Below are 27,316 nucleotides of genomic sequence, written 5' to 3' on the forward strand. Positions count from 1 at the left end.
GTAGGCACATGACTGGTTTAAGCTAACCTAACTCTACTGTGCGGTTGAAAGAGTTGTGCCCTCCTGTTTCGCTGTGTGTTGTACCACTTCCATCTCGTTGGGGATCTGATTCATTTGGAAAGTGGGTGGGTTTTTTGGATTTTTTTGGACAAGATTAATTATGAGATTGGACGTGTCCCACATCCTGTAGAACACGTGGCTGTACAAATGGGAGCATGGTTATTGAATCCAAGGGCTCTGAGTTACATCTGCCTCTAATCACTCCCATATGCATTCTTTCCCGTGTTCTGCTATGCGTTAAGGTTTCCTATCATGTGCTAATTGATTCATTACTTTATGCTAAGCATACTGTTACGTGCTAATCATTAACTGTCCCATATGTTGAACTTATGAGGCACATCTTTAAATTCTGTATCTCCTGGTCTGCCAATCCCCCTTTATGTAATATCACATATATGTTGGAGACCTTCAGACTTTAAACTTCCTGCTTGTTAGTTTTGTGTATAATGCTTGAGTTACCCTCTGGAGCTCCTCCTTATTTCAGTTGTGTAATGACTGTAATTAAAGCTGCTGTGGCATAGGACTGTGCTTTAGCCTATGGTAATACAACATGTTTGAGAGCGGACGGGAAAAGTTTTGAAACATCCTGTGACGTATTTGAAACAACCAGCATAGTAATGTCAGCATAAACTCTGTGTGCAGGTCAAGTTATGTTAGACTATGGAAGTTTTGCAAGAGTTAAAACTTCATAACTGGCTCAGAAAATGTGACTCTGGAAGTTTTCTCAAGGAAATGTAGCTGAGAGGAGGCCAAGGGAGTTCCTGAAGTGTTTCTAATAAGGAAGTTAACTGGTCAGAAACGAGTGAGAAAAGATGGAAAGAAAGGTGTGTCACTCTCAAAATCCCAATCTGCAGAATTTCAGTATAAAGGAATAATGACAGATTTCTTCCGGTATGACTACTTACACAGCACACCCTAAGATTTACCAGAAGCGGGTTGAATTAAACACACTTGTGTGTAAAACAAAAAAGGTACTGAGTTCTCCAGCATTATTTCTATTTCATGTTTGAGATGAATGAGTACAGAACTTGATCCTTTGTACATGTAGTCCCAGTGTGACACAGTTCTAGTTTCCATGTGGAATTCAGACCATCCTCATTTCGTACACTGCTCATTGCAGTAACTGCTGGCCTGGGGGTAAATAACTGCACTCTCACAGGCTTTTATCTTCCAAGCCCTTAAAGTAGCAGCTAAAAGTCCTGTTGCGTGTAGATAAGAAACTGGCAAGTAAAGAGGCTAGGAGTAAGATATGGGTAAAAAGTGGCTTTCCTAGGAAAATCTAGTGCTTAAGCACAGTATGTTGTGGGCCAGGAAGCAATTCCTGTAGAAAGGGAGGCAAACAGTCTTTAATAAGAGCTTGCCTAACATCTGGCCTGGGCTGTCCCAGCATCTGCTCTCTGTATACCTGCTGCTTGGGCAAAGCCAGGCAGAGAGTGACCTCTTTCCCACTCCCAATTTCCCAATGTTGAAGCTCCCAATTTCCTGTGCACAGATTCATCCTGCAATGTAAACCCTAGGGGATGCAGCTGGGCAGACACAAGCATTGCTGACGTACAAGTGTCTGCAGGCCGTTGCAATGAATGGGCTCTGGGTAGTGCCTGGCTGGGGTTATGGTCCCGCAGGTGGGCTCATTGTGTGCAATGTCAAATCACACACCGAGGCGATGTTTGTCTATTTCTTTATTCTAGTTTGTGCAAAGTAGGGAGTTGGTGGTAACCCACAAAAGGCTAGCTTCCCCATCATCAAAACTTTACATTACTTATACGTTTTAGCAAACAAAAGTATCAGTATTCATTGTCTACAAGTTACACAGTGCTCTCATTAAGTAGTATTCTATATTCTATTGGTTCAATGATTCACCTCTTATGCAAATTAGTCCTCATATTCAGTCTTCTCCTTCTTTTGAGTCGGTGGTTTCTAGAGTCGGTGTGCTGTGAGTCAGTGGCTGTGATCTCCCCCTGCCGAAATCCCTTTTACCCAGTTAGCACTTTAGATTGTTGGCACTGTTTGTTCCTCCTTTGGACCCTGTCTTGGGTGTTCTGCCAAGAATCCTTGTGGTCTGTTAGTTCAGCATTCCATAGTGACTGATTTCAATAGATATATAATCCTAAATTCCTCTTTTTCCCTGTTCTTTCTCTGTGGATGCATTTACTGAGGCATATTAAGCCTTTTATTGATATGTAGTTTATCTATTTGGAAACCGTACGTCAGGGTGATGACGGCTGCGCGGGCTTAACTGGGGGTCTCGCACAGGTCCCCAGGGAGGTGTCACAGAATGACACTGTGCCCCTTGGTAGCCACGAGCAGCTTTCTTGGTGTGTCCTAAGCAAAAGCTCCCTGCACCAGCTGCCTCTGGCTACAGCCCGCCCCTATGGAGCCTTATTGGATTCCTGGCCGAGGGGGTGTTGCTGCCGCGGCAGCGATAGGGCGTGCGGTCGTGATATGCCGGAGCTGCGGAGCGTTGTATAAGAGGGAGCTGCAGGGAGCAGTGGAGAATTAAACAGGATCACGTTTCTCCTCTGTGATCTTACGAGGTTAGTGGCTATTACTTAATCCTGGCTAACTGTAATTAGGATTTGGATGCAGCGCTTTCGTCTTTTGTCCCCGCCCCCCGCAGCCCTCCTCAAGGTTGCTCGCTACCGGCGTTCCCCCCTCGGTGGCGAAGGATTGGGGGAGTCCTGCGAGTCACGTTGCTCCGAAGATACCCACCACAGCAGAGGGAGAGGCCAGCGCTTGGGGAGCGGGGTCACGGAGAGAAAGAAAAAAAGGGACAAGTCTTTTGTTTAAAAGAATATCCAGGGTGCGGTGAAAGAAGAGTATTAGCCTGTAAATGATGTGGAAGTAACCGATAAGCATCGTGGCGCGTCCAGGGCATTTCATGATGAGAGTGTGAGAGGTCATATAAAGCCTTTCCTACAAAGTGGCTTCTGGGCTTGTTTTGAGAAGTGCTGAACTTCCTCCAAATCCTGTTAAAGTCCATGTTTACTGCGAGTGTTTGACACTCCCTTCCGAACCAGCAGACTGTACCTCAGTTTACCCACGTGTAAACTGGGGATGAGAATATTTTCTTTTTGTAAAGGAACGTGGTGGGCACATGTTTCATGCAGCTTTTGGTGGGAAAAAGGTGATTCTTATGTTCTCAGATACAGTACAGAATCTGTGTGTAAAACACGGTGACACTTTATTAGTAATTACTTCATGCTCTAATCACAGCTATTGCCTATCTCTATCTTAAAAAAAAAAGAAAAAGATGCATCAAGTCTCAATCTATATACAGCTCAGCCTTCATATACTTCCTGGCATCATGCTGAACTTCTGTGTTGGAGCTTGTTAAAAAAAGAAAACAACCAGTGTTAATTAGGGCAACAGTTTACTTAACTGATTCTGTGTGAAATAATTTTTATCCAATTCCTTGCATTGATTTGCCAAATTATTTTTTGTGGAGTGAGGATAGTCTTTCACCTGTTGGTTCTCTGATTACAGATGTGAATACAGAATGACACTATGCCAAAAATCAATAACATAGTGTTTGAGCGTCTTTCTGTCATTTGTGTCAATAAATGAGGGAATGAAGACAAATCTGTTTCAATAATGTAAATCCAAATTGCAGTTTAGTCTTTGCAAAATAAAGAGTAATAGTTTAATATTTTAAATTATTTTAAGCATATATAAGAAAGCCTTAAAGTCTTACTAGAAACTGTCACAAGCAGTGCATGCCACTTAGATATTAAATAATTGATAGTAAAATATTACCAAATTATATATTTCTTCACACTGGATCAGGGAACTTCCTTTGTACTGGAAGGCTGATGATTTTGGAATTGTGCTCCTGGATTTACATCCACATGGTCAACAAACTATCAGTTTCTTCAGACAGTGAACTGAGTTACTGTTAGTAAGTAACTGGAGTTTGTCAATGAAGTATGGTCTGTGTTATCCTTAAAGGAATAGCAATGCTTATTTTGTAGAGCTAAAAAAGCGGAATCAATCTTTGTAGTTTTCAACTTCTCATTCTTAGTGTCCTCATTATTTTCAAAATTATGCTAACTAGATGTTTCAATGCCCACTCCTCACACCCCCTGAAAAAACCCAAGCCCAACAACCCAAAAATACCACCACATTCAGCTCTGAGAGACTTCATTTTAAAGGTCAAAGGACAGATTTTTTTTTTTTTTTTTTTTTTTTTTGTAATGAAGAACATCTGCTGTATCTACAGACTTTGAAAAGTAGGCTTAGCAGATGGGAACAGGACCACTTTGCTCTCTCCACTAAAAATGAACTGTCATGGTCAATACAAGTGAAGATAAATGGATACATTAACTGACCAGTTTTCAAATTAAAATGGGAATCACTTTCTATGTTATGCTTTGGTGTCAGGACTTCAGTAAGATTGAAGACTGGAATGCACATTGGCATTTTTGCTTTTTAATGATGACTCTGAAATAACCGCAGCTTCATCTGTCTTGTAGAAAAGATATTGCACTGTATGTTGTGCAGATATGTTGTAGGAAGCTTCACTGGGTGTTTTCCATTACCACTGCTGCAGTCCATTGAAGCTCTGTCTGTGTTGCCATCCCTGGCTAGGTAAGCAGCAGTCAGGAGATAAAACTAAACCGAAGCTGGAAAGAAGTGGAGTAGATAACAGAAAGAGCTTGGATGGATATGATAAAGCAGTTTTTGCAGTGGGAGAACAATTCCCTGGAAAGGAATTTCTGTGTTTCAAAAGGTGATAGAGCAACATCAACATATGCTGGACTGTGAATAACTTTTTCGCCTCTAATTTTCACAGAACCGTAGATCTTTCTGAAACTTGCAGGTAGTGCTCAGTGTATTAAAATAACTTACATTATGCTTGTACTGTATGTTATTAAGTAAGACATCAAAAAGGTTGCTTCACTGAGGTGGGAGGGAATGGAGCTTAGGGAGGAAAAACAATCTGAAAGTCAAGACGCCAGCTTAATCCCATAGTTAAAGAAACCCCAAACCTCACTGGATGTATACGTGTCATGTTGTAACTTAGTGGAACAAAGGTTGCTGAGGACCTATCCCACTTCTCTGGAGCTTGCCTTGAACTATGGCAAGTGTTCTCTCGCCTGTAAGGCCTAATTGTTGGGCTTACATCTTGAAACTTTATAAAATAATTGTAATTATAATAAAAAGATAAATGTACATTTTACTTGTTTCCTCTCTACTAAGCAAAAGGAGCTTTGGCTTTTTATTTAACTGAACTTAAGTATTCCCTAGACTGCAACCCAGACAGAGCTCTACTGTCTAATTAGAAAACATTGAAGAAAACGCACCTGACTGGGAAAGATAATGAAATGCTTTCGCTAATCCTGTTCCTCCAGATGAGCACAATCCACCACTTTAACAACATGAGTTCAACAATTAGCATAAACAAAGCGGGTTTTTTGTTGCTTTTTTTTTAATCTTCTTTCTTTTCAGTGTACCATTATAAACCAGTTAGAAAGAGCCTGTTTGGGGCAACTAGTGTTCCTGTTGTGGTAACTATCCTAAATGCTAAATTAAAGGCTACACTACATTGGCTAATAAAACAATGGCTCAAGTAATGTTACCATGTTTATTAGCTTTCCCTTATAGCAAAAGGTATAGGCAAAAAGGTATATTTATTGTCTTGTCACTACCTTTGTTCTGTGAATGAGAGGAGAGGAAAGCTGTGGGAAAGAACACAGAATTATTAAATAATCCCTAAATTACAAAAAGAAAGAAAGAAGTTGTACAGGATGTGAGGGGTAAAATTGAGACCACAATTGTTCTAGTTGAAATGCCATTCTTTGCTATGCTAGAAGCTGTAAAGCTTTGTGACCCTTTCTGTTGCTAGGGAGAGCAGCCCTTAGTCAGTATTTAGTGTCTTTTGTTGGCACCGACACAGATTAGCCACAGAAGACTGGTTAGTCTGTTATTTGGTGATGAACACAGAGACTGAGATGGCTTGCTCATACTTGTCTTTGGAGTAATTTGCTAATTTTTCTCAGACAAGCTGGAAGTGGGATCAGCAGGTTGGTATAGATCTCTCTGTGCCTAGTCTTGGTGACAGAAGATACAAATGTATGAAGGACTGAGAATTTTTTTTTTTTTTTTGGTTGCCATTACATCAGATTCATAAAATTTGGATGGAGCAGGCAAATTAGCTCCTGGTTGGTGTCTTTTTTTTTTTTTCATAAGTATAGAGTACTTGACTTTTCAGTTTGAGTATCCTGGAGTGAACTATCTGTAAGAAACAGTCCTGAGGTGTCTGAGATCTTAGGTTCATCATCCAGAAATCAGGATAACCGATCTCAGCAACTGCTGAAAATGTTTGCTCTAGGAAACGTGGTTTTTGTTTGGACTTAAGATTTTTTTTAAATCTATTTTACATGTACTTACTTGCATAGTGAAGTGAGATAGCTATCCGTGTATTTAGCCCAGTATTTTCAAATTAAGGCAAACTATCTGTTTTTATATGCCTGGCATCTGTAATGAGACCTTAAGACTGAGGGCTCTTGAAAAACTATTTTCAAAATAAATAGGTCATTTGCCTGACTCTGTTTAAAAATAGGAGTTTCCAATGCAGTCCTTCCTGGATAGGTCCTGGTGACAGTCATCCTGATCTAGTAATATTTGCAATATTGACACAATGAAGACATGGCGAAAGAACCATAAAAATAGCTATATTATATGATAATATAAACAGGGTTTAAAGTGGCTGGTCCTCTGTTTTAGGGAAGATAAGAGCTTCACATCCTTTCTCCTCTTGCCCTCCAAGCAGGGAATGTGGCCATGTGATTCTCTGGCTGCTCTGGACCCAGTTTTTCTGTTAAGACTCCATTAAAGAGGATGCTGCTTTCTCAAGAGGGCAGAGATGAAGACCACAGTCTTTATTCCCTGGTGTCTTTAAAGAAGCCCTAATTTTGCACCAGGGATACGCATGAGGCACCTTGTTTCCCTGGTGGAAGGTCAGCAGTTTTTTTGTATTCATGTACTCAGATTGAGAGCACCTTTCAGAAACAACTGCTGGTCTGTTGCATGTTACCATCCCTGTCATTTGGCTGGTACCTTTTAGCATCAAATGTCATGTAATATCAGAAACAAAATGTTCCTCTTTTTAAAACACAGGAGGGAAAGTCCTCCTATCCCAGATGCTGCTAAGTTATCAACTCCTAAGAAGCATGAAGGTGCTGATAACACCAGAGATTAATTTTCTTTTGGTTAAATGACTACTTAATGAGGCTTTAACTCTTCATCTTTTGCCTGTGGGATCTCATACTACTATGCTGACTGAGATGGACTTTTTCATACAAAGAATCCTCATCAGCAGGGAGAACTCATGCAGTTGCCAAGTCACTCTCCATCATATTCAAAAAGTCATGGCAATCAGATGAAGTCCCCATTGACAGGAAAAAGGAAACATCACACTTGCAGCAGGGGGATTGGACTAGAAGATCTTTAAATGTTTCTTTCAACCCAAACCATTCTGTTGTTCTAACAAAGTAGATTCCTTTACAGTGTGCCCATTATTATTTTTAATTTACAGCTTCTACATTACCTTATTTTTGCTTATTGGCCTGTCTGGAATAAACTTTCCTATTCCAGATTGTGGAACTGAAATCCATTGGGAGGAAAAAGCATCCAGCCTTACAGCAAGTGTAGTCAAATGGCTTGTGATCTGTAAGTCTGTCTCACAAGCCATTTTTGGGCCATTTTTTGCTCTTTTTCTGACTCAATCCTAAACAGAGCCAATGGATCTGAGTGGTCTCAGAGGATTATTACAGACAGTCGTCATTCACATATTCTGAGCTGCTGAGGCTCCATTGCTGCCTTTATATACACAAGTCTGACCATAGGAGGGAAGAACAGAGACTTAGTGTCCAATATCTAAGACAGGCATCTGTAAAACAATGACAGCTTACAGATGCCCATGTGTAGTGTTTGTGTTTATCATATTAGTGTAAGATGCCTTGTGTTTTCCATTTCTAATAATAAAGAAAGAGATTGTTTGAAACTCATTTTATGGAGGGGCCACAGTCATGCCTGAGATGTGGATGGCTTAAATAATAGATAATAAACTTAAAAAGTTAACTTTCTTCCCAGAACCTCAAAATGCTTTCTTGGGTTATGGTAGCAGAGGAGAAGGGATTTAGATGGATATTTTAAAAAGGAGCAAGGCTGAATAAAGCAATGATTAGGATTGCTGTTACATTTTAAAATTACTATTGGTGGCCACTCTCTTCAGAATGCAGTGACCTCTTTGGCTGTTTAAAGGAATGGTGCAGTTAAGGACGTGAACTTGAGTTGGGGTCAAATCTCTTCTCCAACAGTAACTGTTAAATCACTTCACCAAAATATTGCAGAAAAAGTGGGGTGGATATATTCTAGTAAAATCCGGTTAATAGAGAGAAATGTCTGCATTATGTTTCAAATGCAAGTATTGACTCTAAAAAATCTAGTGCTTCCATGATCCTGTTATTTTTCTACCTCTTTTACAAGGTATATTCCCCTCTTTCAGTGCCCCAAGTATTGTCTGCTCCTGAACCTTTGCAATAGCTGGTTTAGTTATTTCAAAGTTAGGTGCTTGTGCCGATTCTGTCTTTTATGGAATATTATCCATTTGTTCAGCCACAGTTGTTATAAATAACGTAATAGTCCACACTGAGTACATGCAGTTGGCAGAGGAAAGAAGAGGAGCGATACTGGATTCTTTTATCCCAATTGCATGGCCATGCTGGTTCTGAATGAGTTGTGTATTTAAAATACTCCTCTGAGCAGGCAGTCAGCTTCACTAAAACCTTCCAGCTCCACATCTTTGAAGGCAGATTGTGAGCAATAAAGGGGAGCTGGGGGTGTTTAAGTCTATTACCCAGTTATAGTTATTTTTACATAAATTTTGGAGAGGGTCTTGAGTTTTTGTAAGCTCTGCCAGCAGCTTCACTGTCCCCAAACTGACAGAAGTTAACAAAGTATGTAGAATCTATGATGCCCTTAATATACTGGCACAATCCATCCTGTACCCTTCTCCAGGCTGTCCCTGCATGGACTCAATGATCAAGTCCGTTTATAGTTTTTGATGAGTTTTGTATTCATTACAGATTCATGTGCAGGAGTTGAAATGTATATCCATCTTTCACTTAACATGTTTTAAATAATAGATAGTTTGGGAGTGGCTTGAGCCAAGTTGAATCTTCTACTTTGCTTGAAGTTGGACCTAACTTGATGGCAGTTTTCTAGGTCCTTTTGGAGACTTTTTGGAATGATAAATCTGGGGATTGTGAATCTGTAAAGAGGAAGACAGTTGTAAATAGGAACCATTTTGTAGGTTGTTCTTTTTCTTGTTTATCAAGCCCAAGACTGAGCATGTCAGGCTCTAGCTTGGCATGCTTGAAGGATCAGGTTTAGACATGCTCAGAGATGACTGACTGTACAGGCAAATCAAACCTAGTGATAATTTAGCCATGTTCTTGGCATATAAAACTACATCTCTGCTCACAGAAATTGCAGTGTTTGATGTGGGTAGACCTAAGAATTGGAAGAGGAGACGTGGCGTTTGCTTCTGCATTGTGTTCAGTTATACACAAAGAAAGCATTGTTTTTCCTAAAACACTTTGCATGGAACCTTATGTGTAATTGCAGTACTGTGGGAAATATGCTTTTACAGGTTTTCTGTAACCTTAAATTTTATTTTTTTTTAATTTCATTTTCTTATCAGGTTTTACGTAGGATACCAAATACCCCCTCTAGTGGCTGATACTTCAGTAAAGGTGTTTTGCTTTTTTGGGACAACTATAACAGATGAATAGCACATCAGGACTACTTGGCTGCTAAAGCACATTGATTTACAGACTAACTCTTCATGAGAGAGAGGCTGGCCTATCTCATTCTTGAGTTTTGTGTTGCCCAGTAACATGAAAAATACTGAGCTCTAAAGTTAGGAGTGAATAACCTCAATTGTTAATCTTCATTCAAAAGCTTCTCCTTTTCCCTAGTCTTGAGCAATGTGTGACATTGGTAGATTTCCAAAATGTAATATGAATGGAGAGAAACCATTGCATTTTTCAGGCCTTACTATGGAGTTGTAGACTTGATAAAATGACAGAGGTGTTAGAACATGATTTTTAAAAATAGAACATTATGCAAAACTTTATCAATTTCCTAAGTTGTCTCAATATAGTTATTAAAAAAACCCACTTTATCTTACTCTCAATTTATTTTAGAAGGGTGAAAACATTTTTTACTGCTGGATAGAGGATGAGAAAGCTAAAAAAGTATGCTTGTCTGACTAGCTGAATTTTGTGTATATTGTCTGCTCTGAAGGCCTCTGGTGTTATGAGTTGCTATCATACTAACGATGCTGGCAGAGGATTTCATCAGCCATGGTAAGCAATATCTTTATGGTGACTGCAGCGTGTAGCAAGAGTGCTTTTTTTGTTTGGGGAATTCTCAAAATAGGTCAGCCTGTTACAGATCTGGGATGCAGTGACCTTTAGTGGACCGGAAGATAGGTATCATCTATTGGGTTGAGTCCATAAAGATATTAATGGAACATACTTGTAGCTGGATATGTGTTTTGTTCTTGTGCCTACTAATATTACAGTAAACAGCAAGAGCTCTTATTTCTTAATGGGCTCGTAGGAGTATTCTCATTGAGATCAATGGGATTACTTGCGATTAAAGCTAAGCATGCATGTAATTCCTTTTAGGTTTTGAGTTTCAGATTAATTTAACAGCAAGAGAAGGGAAAGAAGAAATCTCTTTTTGTGTTATGCATTATAGGGCATTGTTTTATATAGATATTTCAATACAAACTTTAGTTACAGTCATATTTTCTAGATGTCTGTTCTGTGTGGGATTTCCTACAGAGAAGAAGAGAGGTTGTAGTAATACCTACTTCTTACGTTGCACTTATTGTCAATAGGTCTGAGAATGCTCTACAGAGAGAGAGGTTTCTGCTGTTCTGGAACTGGGAGGACTGATGAGGAAAGAGGGTGTGATTCGCTTGCTTTAGGTCACCCAGTAAACTTCTCGGATAAAGTAAGAATACAGCCTGGAAATATGGGTTTCCTGCATCTGCCCAGCACACCTCTGCGTTCTTTAGGCCCTCTGAAGAAGTAAGAGCTTGTAGAAAGGAGTGCAGTAATTGGCAGGAAAATTCAGGGGCAGATGTAATAATTGAGAAAATATTTCAGAACATTTTTTTGTAATTGTTCATCATCACTTCCAGTTGTATTACAACAGAAGGTTGGAAGCCTCTTTCGGCATTAGAGTTTACCTGCAAAGTACTTGTGAATCTATCAGGTGATGTGGAGAAGCCTCTTCTCTCAGTAGGTGATACAGCAAAAACAAAATGAGCAGCATAAAGGAGGGAAGGAAATGGGCTGAGATTCTCGGGCATGTCTCAGCTCCCTGCCCTCGTGATTAGCTCTGAGTAAAGTTTCCCCAGAAATGCAGGTATGGATAAGTAGTCCTCCAGTCATTGTTTTTAACAGATTATGAAAAGCTCTGAAAAAAAAAAGTGTAAAAGTCAGCACAAAACAATAATATCTTTGTATGAAATAGATGTTCAAGCAGAGTCTCAGTTATTAGTGTTCAGACACTTAGCTGTGCAGACACTTTATGCTGGGGGCTTTATTGCTCTGCAGGGAAGCTAGGAAATATGGTTCATGGTCCACAGGGACCTGGCAGAGTTCAACTTTGTGATAGCTCTAGTGTTTTATGTGGGTGTTAAATCAAAAAACGTGGTGAAGGATGTGTCTCATGCCTTTTTTTTTTTTTTTTTTGCCTTTTTGAGTTAGAACCATTTTTAGCTTTACAGGGGTTATTTTCTCAGGCACAGATTAGGACTGTAGCAATAATATTGTTTGATCTCATGGAAAATTAGGATCTGAGAATTGTTGATATCTCCAAAACATAGCTCATTGTCCTGAATAGACTTTACTCCAAAGTAATTGGCTTGTTGCTTGTTAAAACACTCTTCTCTTCTTCTATCACTGGCTTTCAAAAAATGTTATAGCACATTAAAGCCTGCAATAAATTTTGGGGGCGTTTTTTTGTCTCTCTTTGTTTTAGGCATGTGCTAATTAGCCACATACAAGCAGCCTTTTGGTTAAAAAGTAGCTGTGATGAGGCTGCAGTTATGTGCAATTGTTTATTTACCCACCAGAAGTTTCAGGAGACTTTCTGAAATTCCCTCCAGAATAGTTCCTGGAAAATTACCATTATAAGTAAGGGTTTGCTTTTTTTTTTAAGGGAATATTTTTATAAAATAAAAAGTGGAGTCCTTCATGTCTTCCTCTTAATTTTCAGGTGCCCCAAAGCAGGCTCAGTTCTTTCTTGGATAGTTTCAGCCTTAGCAGTGTAGGTATATCAAAATGTAATTTGACTCTCAGTTTTAAACAAAATGACCTATCTCAAAAGTGTTATTTGCCTTTGTTTTTCCTCTGCATACTAGCAACCAAATCTGAACCACAAAGGGTGAATACAGACAAGAGAACAGGATAAAATGGTCATTCATACCCATGCATGTCCCTCACAGAACTTCTGTTTCAGTCCTCCACAGGGTGGAATATATCACATATTAAAACCAGATCTTCAGGTTATTCTTTCAGTACTTCTCATGGTGTTATATTACTTTCATGAGATGGTTTTGCTTCAATTATGGAGTTGCAGGCTGTGGAAAGCAGCCCTACTGAGATGGGAGTCAGAACCACTGCAGACTCTGGAGTTAGCAGATTTAGCTTGCAGAACTATGTTCTAACAAAAGTTTTCCTTCTACTCAGATATTAATGCTGGAGACAGCTTATCTGGTACAAGTGCAGTCCTTTATTATCAACGATCCACTGTGTAGACTAAAGGTGCTTGTTTGGCAGCTGTAACACAGCATCTGGCCATATCTCAGTATAACTATATCAACTTCAGCTTTGGCAGCCAGGGAAAACTGTAATTTAATTGGTGAACCTGCATAAAAATGTAAAACAATGCACGTGTATTGTTCAAATGGCATTTAAAATGCGGGAAGAAGAGTCCCCTCTGGCTCTTTCCACAGTGGTGCCAGTCGGGATGAGAGACTTTTCCACTGGCAAACCTGTGTAAGAGTTGGTGCCTTAAAGTTATAACTCATTCAGCAGAGCCTGTGTGCCTGCCAAGAGACTGTGGCCTGGGTTTTGATAGCCTGAAAGATGGGCAGGAGAGATGAAGAGGTGCTGGCAAGCATTGACATTTAAGGCTGTAACAAACAGCTTTCAAGGAAAATGTACATGGTTGCTCTACAACTTCTAAGTGCTGCTGTTTTCCTCTGAAATGTGGAAACTGTAAATGGTCTTGTCAGGTTTTCAAGACAAATTCTGACTTTATGTTCAATTAATGTTTTGAAGAGAAGTAACAAAGAGTGTTGGGGGTTGCCCTCCTGTCTGTCTCTTTCTTGCAGAACACTTTACTTTTCTCTTTCTGTATTGCAGCAAATGCAGAGCAAAAACAATCCAGCATTTTGGCATTCAAACAATGATTTTCTTTGCCTTCATTTTTGCTTTGCCTTTTTCTTCAAGTCCTGCCTTTAGTGAGGACTCGTGAGGCTCGTGCTGGGTCTACTTCCAGCAGGTCCTTCAGTACATGCAGAGGTTAAAGTGCCTAAATGGTTTCCTGCAGAACAAAGGGTATTTATGCGTCTGAATAGGCTGCTAAATTGGAGCATTTGTGAATTTTTTCATACAAAAACCCCCAACACTAACAGAAGCCACTCTGTTCAGCTTCTGCTTTCTCTGCTCCAGGCAGATGTTTCTTGCTAAGAGTAGACAATGAGAGTAAGATGTGATGGCACAGGCTGTATCATGTACCAACAACCTTGAGTACAGCATCTTCCACTTCTCTAGGTATTTGAAATCAGAGAGTTGAAATGTCTGAAAGGAACTTCAAATTTTCAACTGGTTTATATTAGAAGAAAAGATCAGGCGGAATCCAACAGCCTGAAAGGGGCAAGACTTTGTATGACCCTGGTCAGTATTTAGGCTGAAAACATATTTCTAGTCAGCACATGAATGCAGAACACACATGTACACCATGTATATGCATATGTACATGGTCAGTCACAAATCACAGAGCACTCACAGAAACACAGACAGCACCAGCAGTCTCATCTTGTCCCCTTTCTGGCTGAGCAAGCTGAAGGTCTGCTAAGTGAGAATATGTAAGTGAGAATATATGTGTATAAGGTGGATCCCTCCAGCAGCCAGGCTCAAACACTCATGGTTCAACTTTTGACTATGCAAAAGTGAACTAACCTTGACAACAGTTTTTTCAGATTAAGTACTCATCTGTGAGGTTTCTGTTACTCTTAAGATATGTGTGGCACTTGAAGTAACACACGTAAAAAGACCCAGATGGCAGTGCTTCAGGAAAGCCTCCTGCATCAGTGTTATTTGTGACATGAACTACATGTTATTATATGTGACATGAACTACAAAATATTTTGATTTCTGATGTGAGTCACTCATTCATATCTGTGGGAACAAGACTGTGAAAACTGCAGGGAAAATGCATGAGGCTTACTGAAATTCTTTATATATCATGAGAGAAGGTACCTGTTCTCATTCTGTAATGTCTAAGTATGCCATGAAAAAATTTATTGAAAAAGAAATTGTTCTTAAGTTCTGCTTTTTATCTTGCCTCTCCACGGACTTTGCACTGCCTTAGTGATGTTGCACAAAACAGAGGTAAGCCTCACTTCCCTTAAGCTTACCTCAGTAAGTGTAAACAGTTCTGAGATGTAGAGGCTGAAGTCCCAGTGTGATTGCATGGGGAGGAACACGCTTGCTGGGTGACTGATCCCTTTGGACATACTCCGTTGTTTGCTTTGCTGCTGAATATTTTTGTTTCATTGCTAAATTTTGTAAGAATATTTGGGTATGGAGCAATTTATTTTTTTTTTTTACTTCAGAGTAGCCTAGATCTACTGCAGGAAATACACAGCAGAAGCACAGAAAGCTCAAGAGCAGAGGAGTGATGGGACAATGATATATCGGTGTAGGATAAATGATCCTCTTCAGCTGAATACCTTTCTCATCTCTGTGTCATGCAGGGCTCGTCTGCATTGGTAAGAGGAGCCACTTGTGCTGGCTGTCAGTGGGGAAAAGCTCCCACTGCATTCGGCAGCCTCCATCTCCCCTATACCACTTCAGAGGGCACCCCAGCGAAGCTGGCAGGCCTGCCTGCAACCTGGCCAGGGCGGGTCTTGCTGGGGTGTGGGAGGCACTCACAGTGTGTGAGCACTGCTTTTGGACACTGGCTGATGTACTGTTATATCACTTATGGTACTTTTTTTTTTTTTCAGTATGATGGGAGCCAAAGTCCAGCAGCCTTGAAAATGCCTCTGAAATGTTTTTTGTCAAAACTTTAGCCAAGGTCACTGATAGTAAGAAAAAAGCATGAAAGGCAGGCACAGCAGTTTATGATTTGGGCTTCCTACTTCCTCATTTTTTTTCTTGAAAGATAACTGTAGCTGTTATCCTCATGTAAAGGTTTGAAATAAGGAGTAAATTTTTATATATTCATCAGATGAGTATTCTTTATTCTGCTTTTACCTGGTTTGTAACAGTTCTGAAAAACATCTAATTTACTTTTCTCCCTGAGCAGCTGCAGATTTTGTTGTGTGAGCAAAATAAAGGTAATAAAAAGTGGCAGCAGGGATGCAAACATAGCAATTTTTCTCTTAGCTATGTGTATAAGCAATTGTTCTGTAATATACATTTAGTAGCTGTCTCTTTCAGTATGGATACGGTATTAGCCTCCAAATCCTTAACCACCCTTGACTTGGACCAAATGGCTGGTTGCTATGGCAACAGGTTGCATAGTAACAGGTTTTGTTCTTAGTATGAAATAATCTTGCTTATCTTAAATATTACTTTTGAGGAGGTCAGAAGGTGTTCATCAGATGAAGCTAGGAAACTTTTTTTTCAAAAGAGAGGCAAAAATATTGATATTCAGCAACCTGAGCATCTACAGAGAGATGTTCTTTGTTCACTGAAGAAGGTAGTCAGCTCCCCCACTTTATGCACTTTGTTGAAGCAGAGGTCAGCAGCTCACCAGCAAAAAAAAGCAGTTCTTGGAAACGAGATGACTGTAGGAGGTTCAGTGGAATTTGTTTGCTGTATGACTCCAACTCCCAATCCTGCTGAAGGCGATAGGCAAATATTAACAGCTTAACACTCTACTAACCTTGGAAATTTCTGAACTTAAAGTAAGCTCCTGTTTTCAAACTGTGCTACTTCTCGATTCTGCTGACCTGGTCCTGATGCGCACTTGGAGCTCTTTATGGATATAAATTTTAAAGAATTGCAACCATATACTTCAAAATAGCAGGTATTTTGGCTTTTTGATGGCTCTACTTGGCAAGTTCTAATGGAAGACTGCCCTGGGGGGCCAGAGAGGCTGAGGTTGATCTACAGGGATAATCTTCCCAGAGCACAGGTGCCTGACTTCAGTGTGCTGGAAGCAGAGACAAGCATGGCAGAAAGGTGGCATGGATCAGCAGGGGTCTCCTGACTGCCCTCCAACACAAAACCCGAAGGCTTTCACTAGTAAGGTTTGCCCACAGACCTCCAGGTTTTCTGAGTCTACTAACAGACTCTATGGGAATGTTACATTACTCACAGTAGAGGAAGATGGTGATATAGCTCTTGGATGTACAGCAGCCTCTGACAGCAGACATAGTACATCCAAGAGTGCTAGGGACTTGCTTGATATCCCTATGAAGCCATTTGGTGATCAGGGAGGATCCTGATGGCTGGAAAGAGTAAGTATTGTGTTCATCTTCAATACTGTTAAATGTGTTTATTAACCACCTGCACAATAGCCTGGAGTGTGGCTTTGGTAAGTGTGTAGCTTTGGTAAGTCTGTGGATGAAATCCAGCTGGAGGGAGTGGTCAATACATCAGAGGGGCCTGGGCAGACAGGAACATCATGATGTTCAGCAAAGGCAAATGTAGAATAGCCCCCTTTTGTATTAGGGAGGGTTTTGAGACATACTGAAACCTGAAAACCATACACCATTAAAAGCTTAACAAAAACCAATATTTATTACTAAAAGGTGGCCAACAAAATGAACAAACCCAAAAGGGAGGAAGGAAGAGAGAAATAAGCCCCCAGCACGACCTCCCCAGTTACCCAGCTGTTGCCCATAAAGTTATCTTACCGACCTAGCATGCCTATAATTACCCATAGCAGAAGCTGCATCCTTGGAGAGTCAGTAAGTTCACAAATGGGCAGGCGTCCCCGCCAAAAGGCAACGTTGTCCTTGGTGTGAAGATCAGCTCCTCTCCAAGAAAGCACTATCTGCTTTTATACAATTAACTGAGTGACCACAACCTCCCATGTGTGGCCAGCACAGCCCAGCCAGAGGCCCTCAGTCCCACCTCCCGGTTATGCAAGTGCATCTCTTCTGCGCATGCGTGAGAACTTCGGAAATCCCCTCACGCATGTGCAGTATGCTTTGAAGGTCTTTCTTAATTGAGTCTGGGGGTGAGCCTTCCTCCCCTCCTCATCAAATTCTCCTTCAAATGCCCTTGGAAGAGAATTAGCCAATCACAGAACACCAATTAAAACAGTTTATACAGAAGTTCTCCCTCCAAGGACGAATTCACTGTTTTATCAGTGAGCTTGGCAGGGAGAATGTAAACTACTGCAGGTGGCTGGGGCCAAACGCAGACCAAAAGTATAAGCATAAATTCACCCTGGTACACCTTTGCATCAGTACCGGTTGGGCACTGCATGGCTAGAAAGTCAGAAGCTGCCCTGCAGCTACTGATGGACAAGTTGAACCTCAGGCCACGACATGCTCTTGTGGCAAAGAAGGCCAACCGTGAACTGAACTGCATTAGCAAGAGTGTAGCTGACAGGACCTGGGTACATCCATCTGCAGTGCTGTGTCCAGTTTTGTGTACCCTGGTACGAGAAATAAGTTCAAGGATCACCTCCTCTGAGCTCAGGAGTGATGCATCTCAACAAAGAGGAAGTCAGGCAAAAACACCAGGAGGCCTGCATGGATGAACAAGGAGCTCCTGGACACACTCAAACACAAAAAGAAAACCTACAGAGTATGGAAGGAATACAGAGAGATTGTCCGAGCAGCTAGGGAGCAGATTAGGAAAACTAAAGCCCTGATAGAATTAAAGCTGACTAGGGATGTCAAAGGCAACAAGAAAAGCTTCTACAGGTATGATAACAGGAAGACTAGGGAAAATGTGGGTCCTCCCTGGAAGAAAATGGGAGACCTGGCTGGGATATGGAGAAGTCTGGGATACATAATGACTTTTTTTCCTTGGTCTTCATTGGCAAGTGCTCCAGGCACACTACCTGAGTCTCAGAAGGCAAAGGCAGGGACTGAGAGAATGAAGAACTGCCCACTGTAGATGTTTTTGAACCTGACCTTCTCCTAAGGAACCTGAAAGTGCACAAGTCCATGGGACTTCTGAGGCTTTTGAGGGAACTGGCAGATGGTGGACCTGGCAGGGCCAATAGTTCCTGACATATTTGATGGCCTTTTATGATGGAATTACAGTGTTGGTGGATGGGGAAGAGCAACTGATGGCATCTACCTCGGTTTGTGCAAAGCATTTGACACTGTCCTGCACACATCCATGTGTCTGAACTGGAAAGATCACTCAGCAGATAAGAAATTGTTTGGATGGTTGCACTCAACAACACAATGTCCACCAGTGATGAGGGGTATTCCTCAAGGGTCAGTTTTGGGACTGACATTGTCAGTCTTTGGGACATCTTTGTCCCAGGGCAGTGGGATCAAGTGCACCTTAAGCAATGCACTTGCCAATGACACCAAGCTGGGTGGTGCAGTCAGTATACTGGAGGAGAGGGATAGTGCCATCCAGAGGGCCCTTTTCAGGCTCAAAAAATGGGTCTATGCAAACCTCATGGAGTTCAGCGAGGCCAAGTGCAAAGTCCTGCACCTGGATTGGAGTGATCCCAAGTTCAAATACAGGCTGGGTGGAGAATGCATTGATTGATGAGAAGCTTGACATCACCTGGCAATGTGGACTTGCAGACCAGAAAGCCAACTGTATTCTGGGCTGCATCATTCTGGGCTGCGTGGCCAGCAGGTCAAAGGAGGGGATTCTCCCCCTCTACTCTGCTTTTGTGAGACCCCGCTAGGAGTGCTGCGTCCAGCTCTGGGCCTCCAACATAAGAAGGATATTGACCTGTTGGAGCAGTTCTAGAGGAGGCCATAAAGATGCTCAGAGGGCTGGAGCACCTCTCCTGAAAAAACAGGGTGAGAGAGTTGGTGTTGTTCAGCCTGGAGAAGAGAAGGCTCTGGGCAGACCTTATAGCAGCCTTCCAGTACCTAAAGTGGGCTACAAGAGAACTAGAGAGGGACTTTTTACAAGGGCCTATAGGGGTGAGAAAAGGGAGAATGGCTTTACATTAGATATTAGGAAGAAATTCTTTACTGAGAGGGTGGTGAGGTGCTGGAACAGGTTGCCCAGAGAAGTTGTGGATGCCGCATCCCTGGAAGTGTTTAAGGCCAGTTTGGTTGGGACTTTGAGCACCCTGGTCTAGTGAAAGGGTGTCCTTGCATCTGGGGGCTGGAGGTTGAAACTAGAGGATCTTTAAGGTCCTTTTCAACCCAAATTATTCTATGATTCTCTGATGAAATACAGGAGCGAGTCCTGTGGAGAGCTATGAAGATGGTAAATGGCTCAAGGAGATGATGAATGAGGGCAGGCTTAGGGAACTCAGTTTTTCCCACTTGCAGAAAAGAAATGTAAAGGGCATTATAATTACTGCCTACAGCTTTCCGATGGGAGCGTGTAGAGGAACTGGAGCCACACTCTTTTGGAGGTGTGCTATGAAATGGCAAAAGGCAACACAGGAAACTTTTGTAGATGCTAAGAAGAAGTTCTTGTTGTGAGAGCGGTCAAACACTGCAGCAGGGGCCTGAGAGGTTGGAGGATTGCCAACCATGGGAACAGAACTCAGCATGGCCGTGGTGCAACTGAATAGGTTTTGGATCAAGTGACCTTCTGGGCCTCCTCACAGCTGAGATCATTCTGAAAGTCTCAGTCTCTTTTCTCTTTGGCCACAGAGAAAAGCAAATGTAACAGAGTCCAGACCAAGACTCTGCCTGTGGCTGGTCCTGAAAATGGGTTGTGTGGTTATATTGCCCTCCTTTCCCCCCACCTCTCTCTCAGCCCTCTTTTCTCTGGTGAACAGTGTCATCATGTTATACCTCAAATATCACTGAAATGTCACTGTAATGCCCATGGAGGACTCTTCAGTATATCATTGATTTTTTCTTTTACATTAAACATGCTGCTCTGTGTTTTATCTTTGTACCCTTTTGGCATATATGAAAGGAATGGAGTTCAGGCCTGGCAGGAATATAGGCAGGAGCTTATAGGAAAACAAAATCCAGACAAGGCATGTGATTGGAGACAGGATCTTTTTTTCCTTTGTCCCCGTTGATGTAATTTCTTAGCAGCTGTCAGCCTCTCAGACTGCCAGAACAGTCATTTATGGCTGTGATGCTGCACTGTCCATCTATCCGTTTCAGTGTCAGAAGGATGTAAAGGGCTGCAGTAAATCTAAACAATCTAAAGAGTTCACTCAGATGAAGGGATTGGCAGTAGTGGGAAGGAGAAGACCAAGACAGAAGAAATAGAATTTGAAGGGGTGTTTTCTTGGAATGGAAGGAACAAAAAATACAGAGGATGTGACTTGATTGTTTTAGGCCATTTTTCCTGTAAATTTTCAATTACTTTACAAAGTGTTGCTAGTTGTCAGGGTGCTGGAGCAGTCCAGGTTTGAAAGGTTTCACCAGTTGCTCAGTGCTTCTGCAAATCAATAGCAAATCAAAACCAACAGAAAAATTTATTACCTGTACCCAGCAGCCCAGCCAGTGAGTGCAATACCTGTCTTGCCCTCCACGTTGTGGCAGAAATGTGCATTTGGGAGATGTAGATCTTGAAGACCTGCCTGCTTGTTATTAAAGAGTTGGCAGAGCTTTCTTTGTGCGTGGAAATGTGAAGCAAGTATCTCCACCAGATTATTAGATGGTTGGTTGCAGCTTGACATTGTAGGACGTGCCAGTGGTTACATGGGGCAAGAAAAGATGCTCTTTGCTTCCTGTCCCAAAGTATTCCAGCTATGCTGCTGTACTCTGTGACTGACTGTGTGGCAGCCCGAGGCCCGCTGTACTGCAGACACTCAGGAAGTCAGCAGGGTTTATATAAAGCTCTGCTGGTTTTGCAGAACCTTTTGGCTCCTTTCCAGGGTGGAAGCGGCAATATAAATAGAAGAATGTCTCACTTTTAAAGCCTGCTTTCTATTCACGGAAAGGAAGAACTTTGCTGGAGCTGTGATTTCATAGCTGTTAAATACAAGTCTCAAGACCAGTCCTTTGACAGGCTGAACCGCTTGACCACATTTCAATGGGATGCAAGTGAGCTCAGTAGCATACAGCATCACATCTCTGTTAGCTGACATCTCAATAAGGTTTGGCTGTATGAAAGCAGAGTTCAAGAATAATCCATTCTCCCATCTTCCCTCCCAGTTGCTCTTCTCCCTGCTTAAAAAAAAAAAAACAAGATTGCCTTTTTTTTTTTTTCTTTTGGACAGTCTAGCAAAATGTTTGGGACAGTAGTGGTTGGCGTTGGAATTGCTGGCTTAGCACGAATCCGAGACTTGATGAATCCGATGCCTTCCAGCCCTTCTGAGCACCTGAAACTCCTTGGATTCGTATCCAGGTTAGAAATTTCATCTTATCATGTTTAATATGTATATTGCAATGTTTCATTTTTCTGGTGCATGTATCTTTCCAGATGGAGGACAACTATCTGAGGGGGTCAGGGATGAGATCCAAAGTTTTATTTTTCTCTTATAATTAAGGCTGGCTGAATAGGGAAAGTTTATGCAAGTATGCCTATCATTCTAAGTGGCAGCTCAGAAATGAGCACAGAAAGCTTTGCAAGAGGGAAGAAATAGGTTACCTTAGTGAAATACCTTTAAGAAATTACTAAAATAAAAGCTGAGAGATGTTCTTGCTGTAGGATCTGTATGATAGGAAGAAATTGCAATTCTGTCTGACTGAAATTTCCTATAGGTTTAAGGTAGTGCGACAACAACTACATTAATGACATAGTGTTTGAATAATGTTTGTAGAAATGTTTTTAAAAAGAAGAAGTTTTATAGAGTTTAAAAAAGCTTTTTTTACAAAAGCATATGCTGTAAAGCTCCCAATACTACAACTTCATCATAAAATTGTATTTTTTTAAAGCCAGATATTGAACCTGTAGATACCTTTAAAGAAAATCCTATGATTTAGTACATACAATAAGGTTGCTTCTTAGAGATCAACAGTTTTTCTCACTAGGTTGGAGCTGTGGAAATTTAGTATGTATTTCCTCTGAGCATTCCTGCTACACTGTCTGCCCCATTACAGTGGAGCATAAAAGTTTTAAATAGTTAGGCAGTACATGAACGGATCTCAGATTGTGAATGTATATTTCCAGCTATGCTTAAATTATGCAGGGTTGTCTGAGACTGAATCGATTCATTAGGTCACTCCCTTTATCTCCCTGCCAAATACACTTTTGTCCTCTGATGCCTCTGCCGGTGCTACAGCTAGCCTTGAAGTGCACTGAAGACAGGGTTTCCACTACTTTTTTTAAGAAGCAGTGCCGTTGAAATGCATGATTCAGTGTAATCTTGCTTGTATCCCAATCACACAAACATTACCTGTCTGCTTTCAAGTTCTGCTTGCGGCCTGCTTTCATGCCTTCTGTCACCTATCCTAATACTGTCAAGGTGCCTGCTCCACTCTTTAGTAATGCAAAGGGCTTTTGGGGAGAGTGTGTGTGTTTAATTTTCAGTTGGAGATGTGCTCAAGTTGGTGGCCAAAAGAGCTTTCCCCTCAGCACTGACATGCTGTGTATGTTGCCAGGTGTGAGCCATCACAGCCAAGCATCTGCTTTGTCCTTCTCCTGCTTGTCCGTACTTGCAGTTGTGTGTGGCCCTGCCAGCTCAAGTGCTTTTGCCCACTTTGCCCACTTTCTCCCATAGGAGCACAGTGCTCTTTCAAGTCACTCTTTTACAAAGGCTCTTTGGTAATGATGCTTATTAAAAACTAAAATGCCAGAATCAGAAAGCACTTTACACTTCAATAGCAGGCCAGTGTCTGTACTGATACCACCACCTACACACTGGCACATCTGTTTGTTTCTCTTGTGCACTCCACTTCTGTCTGTAAGTGCTAACACTCTTCCTGGATAACTGAGCTGCCTTTGTTTTACCCTGCTTGAGCTCAGGGAGGCTGGTCCATGGGAACAATTTTTAAGTACTGCTATACAACATGCAGTTGTGAAGAATGGACTGTGACAGTTATAGTCTGGTTGTATTTATGCTAAATAATGCAGGAGAAGTTTTGGAAATATTAATGAGGCCAAGCAGATTAGCCTGGAAGATGCTCTAAGAAGCAAAGAGGTCCATGCAGCCTTCATCAGCACAGAGAACAGAAGCCATGAAGAAACCATCAGGTATTTTGATGGATTTTGCCCTCCTTTTCACACTCTTTCCCTTGTATTTTGGAAGCACAGAGGAGCTGTGTAAACTGTTACAGGAGAGGATGCAGACACTGAAGAAGAGACTGCCAGACTAGAGGGCTGAAATGAATGATAGTGCGTTCCCTAGAGCACCCAATAAGCTCTGGAAGAGAGTAGGATTTAAGATGCATTCATTTCCCAAGTAATTCCATTTGCATACATCTAGGCCTGTGTTTGATGGACAGGCAGCTTAAAACAGGATTCAAAGCCTTTCCTCACAGATTATATAGCAGAAGGATATGCCAGCGCCCCTCTCCAGCTACTTGGGTGTCTGTAAGTTAGAAATTGTAGTGGTCAATTCTGTGGTATTTTAGCAGCTGGAGTGAGGGAATTCTGTGGAAAAAGAAGACTTAAAACCCAGTTTCCGTGCTGTTTAAATGTGTGATGTAACCATCACACCATCCTTGCTAGGAAATTTGCCGTTTATTTCTGTTACTCCATATTGAACATTTCTCCTTATGGAGCTGGCTATGGAAATGAGAAGCAACTTGCACAGTGGTAAGAGATGATTACAATAAAATTCTCTGTAATGACTGATCTTTTATCCCTTTCAGAATGTTTTTAGAAGCTGGGAAACATGTCCTTGTTGAGTACCCCATGGCTTTGTCTGCTAAGGCAGCCCATGAGCTCTGGGAGATGGCTGAGCAGAAAGGTAACACATTTGTTCTCAAGAGTGTAAAGTACTACCTGTTGGATGGTACCACAGGCATCAAACTCAAAGGTGTCTCCAGCCTACTATAAGTCACCACATTCAAGAGAGTATTCCTGTCTCAGAGATGTGCGAATCTAGGATTTAAGACATGTGCCAGTAGGGAAACAAACACACAAATGTCAATGCTAAGAGTAAGGTATGTTCGCCCTCGCAAAAACATACCCTCTGTTTGTGACACTGAGAGTGCAGTTAAAGAAGAAAACTTCTGTCACAGTGATAGTAAAGCACTTGGTGAGTGCAGCCATTAGACTTGAGCACTTCCCTGTCCTCTTTCTCCCTTGAAATGGAACTGTAAACAGCTCCCCTAGCTTCTAGCATTTGCGATGTGCTGGTCACATACAGCTGCTCATGCTATTGTGGGGCAGCAAGGCATCCCTGTCTGAAAGACAATTTATCTCTAAGCAAAATCTTTTTTTTTCTGGGAAGTGTGTAGTACCATCCCTGTGGTGACAAGGGTCAGAAGCTGGCAGTTCCGTTGAGGCCAGTGGGGATGAATGGGGCTGCCAGGGAAAGAGCAGTGCTGGGTAAGAGTGGAGTGCAAATTATTTGGGCAAGTTGTACTATTTATACCACTGCTTCTTAAAAATTTCCTTTGTGCCTTTTGTCCTGAAACACCAGAGGTATAGGATTTCTGCTTTGCTGTTTCCCTGTACCAACACCACTTACTGTCTTATTGCTCACCAAATGGTTTCCATTGAGCAGAATTTATGCATCTTCTCTTGAAACAGCAGCAGTTACTGTCAGCAGCCTAAACCGACTCTCCTGGAAATCTTCCAGAAAAACATATTGAATGAGGGCCACATTCAACTTGGATAACCTCTATTCCAAAGCAACCCAATTAACTGCAATGGAGGGAGGTACTCCTTAACATATTGTTCCAATCTGGGTCTGTGCATTATACTATTTTTTCCCTTCCCTTTTTCTTTCATACTACCCTGGGAGGAAAAATGCAGAACAAGGAAATGTGAGGAAAAAGAGGCCAAGAATTAATCCATCCGTTACTCTGAAGACTCATATGTCAGCCTTAGTTGGGTATTGAGTTTCATTACAGAGTTTCTGTTAAACATAAACTACTGTTTCTGTAGTCTTTACATTTGTTGTCTCCCGAAAATCCTTAACCCAGATTGATGCCTCAGCACAGGGCGCATGTTTGGTTTTCTTCCTGACATCACTTTGCCAGCCATGCATGAAAATATTTCTAAGTGAGTTCCCACTGTTGGTTGGTGAAGTCTTCACTGTGTAGACATGACTTTGATTCACACAGAAAGCTTTTATTTAATCTGTCCTGATTTTTGGCTTGTTTTTTTTTTTTTTTTTTTTTACTGGCAGATAAAGTGCTCCATGTGGAGCACATTGAACTTCTTACTGAAGAGTACAAGCAGCTGAAAAAAGAGGTGGCTGGGAAAGACCTGGTGAAGGGAACGCTGCATTTCACAGGTCAGTAGCTGTGAGGAAATCAAAGTACATCTGGACTTATGTGCCTGCTCCACAGGGACACCAGTCCTTCATTCAGTCCTTTTACACATTAGTCTGTCTATAAACTGATTAGGGACACGGGTGTTGGTTCTGGATATTTCCATGAAACAATGGAACTGTCTGGAAAGCACCTTTGCCTTAACAGTTGTGTTCTATGGACTGTTGCTTTACTACTTTCTTTCTGCTATCTGGTGAGGGGTGCAAGCCCATGCCTTGGTGTATGGAGGAGAGAGCACTCCTTCAGACCTTCTTGTACCCTGGTGTGAGTGACAAATTTCTCATTCATATTGGTCTTGAAGAGGAGGTTGAGTGCTGAGGAAGCATTCCAATTTGCATGGGGGACCTTTAGTCTTCCATACTGATGTTTGGCCATAGAAGACCTTGAAGAGATTTTTTTTTATCTGTTTTTTTTTCCTCCCTGCTTTATACCCTTGTTGAATCCACATACACCCTCCTGTCCTCAGCATGTCCCGAAGGGTTTGTTGTATATGTACTTTGTGCAGCCTTCTCTGCCACAGGTCACCAACTTGTCCATTTCAAGGCTGTGTTTATTGACTTTCCTACTCAGTCCATCCACTCATGACCCTTCTACAACCAGATCTCTAAGTCTACAACTCTGCAGCTTCTTCATCCTTTCCTATGCAGAAGGCATTATTCTTTTTCATATTTCTCAAGAGTTTTTATTATGTTGCACCAGGTAGTGTCCTTGATGAAAACAAATCAGGATTCCCAGCTTTCAGTGGAATTGCCCGGCTGACTTGGCTGATTGACCTCTTTGGAGACCTCACTGTTACCTCTGCCACCAGAGAAAAACAGAAGGATAAGAATTATTCCAGAATGACTGTTCACTTCCAGACAGCAAATAAGAAGTGAGTAATGGCTGTGGCAGCCAGTGAGCCAGGCTCCTCATTGTCTGCAGGAATTCTGCATCCTCTCTTCCTCTTGAAGAAACAGTGGTTGGATGCTGACATGAAGGTGTACAAGAGAAAACTCTTTTGATGATGCATTTTGTAGTATTGAGTTTGATCTCCTTTTTACTATATGGTAACAATATCTTTTCTTTCAAATAGGATATTTGTAATGGCCTTGCTATAAAATAGCATATTTTAAAATATTTTATGACTATGAAGTAAGTCATCAGTGTTTCATACTGTGGATTGAGTATTCAGCTTGGTCTAAAGTCTGGTAAAAACTCTCAGGTTTGGTTATTCTGGACCATCTGTACAGAGATTATGTCCTTTCTGATAGGCTGAAGTTACTGATGATGACAGATTAATGTGTGCTATAGATGCAACTTGAGAATTATCTGATGTGAAAAGGTACAGAGAAGTTACCCAAGCTCTGTGTGTTTCCTAGGAGGTAGAAAGAGTGATGGAACAATTTGTTCCTTTCTTTTTACTCCTTTTTTCCTAGTTTTCTATATAGGATGCTCTACCTTTGAGATGGATAACCCCTTATAGGCATATGACAAGAA

General features: G+C 41.4%; 1 protein-coding gene across 8 annotated transcripts in view; it reads left to right on the forward strand.

Annotated features, from left to right (window-relative positions):
- Nucleotides 1-2,448: 2,448 nt before the first annotated feature.
- Nucleotides 2,449-27,316, forward strand: part of BLVRA (biliverdin reductase A) — a 32,590-nt gene continuing 7,722 nt past the window's right edge. Inside the window, exons 1-6 of one of the 8 annotated variants that reach the window (XM_064668560.1) lie at nucleotides 2,449-2,594; nucleotides 21,673-21,800; nucleotides 23,469-23,588; nucleotides 24,209-24,306; nucleotides 25,696-25,803; nucleotides 26,540-26,711. In XM_064668560.1, coding sequence (XP_064524630.1) covers nucleotides 21,682-21,800; nucleotides 23,469-23,588; nucleotides 24,209-24,306; nucleotides 25,696-25,803; nucleotides 26,540-26,711 — 617 coding nt within the window. In that variant the 5' untranslated portion in view covers nucleotides 2,449-2,594; nucleotides 21,673-21,681. Of the gene's footprint in view, nucleotides 2,595-3,139; nucleotides 3,185-14,726; nucleotides 14,760-15,103; nucleotides 15,140-16,282; nucleotides 16,405-16,435; nucleotides 16,628-21,415; nucleotides 21,550-21,672; nucleotides 21,801-23,468; nucleotides 23,589-24,208; nucleotides 24,307-25,695; nucleotides 25,804-26,539; nucleotides 26,712-27,316 lie in introns of those variants that run through there. The other 7 variants (XM_064668534.1, XM_064668551.1, XM_064668543.1 and 4 more) reach the window with 7 other exon arrangements.

The sequence above is a fragment of the Pseudopipra pipra genome, chromosome 1 (genome assembly GCF_036250125.1).
Source record: "Pseudopipra pipra isolate bDixPip1 chromosome 1, bDixPip1.hap1, whole genome shotgun sequence".
Lineage (NCBI taxonomy): Eukaryota > Metazoa > Chordata > Aves > Passeriformes > Pipridae > Pseudopipra > Pseudopipra pipra.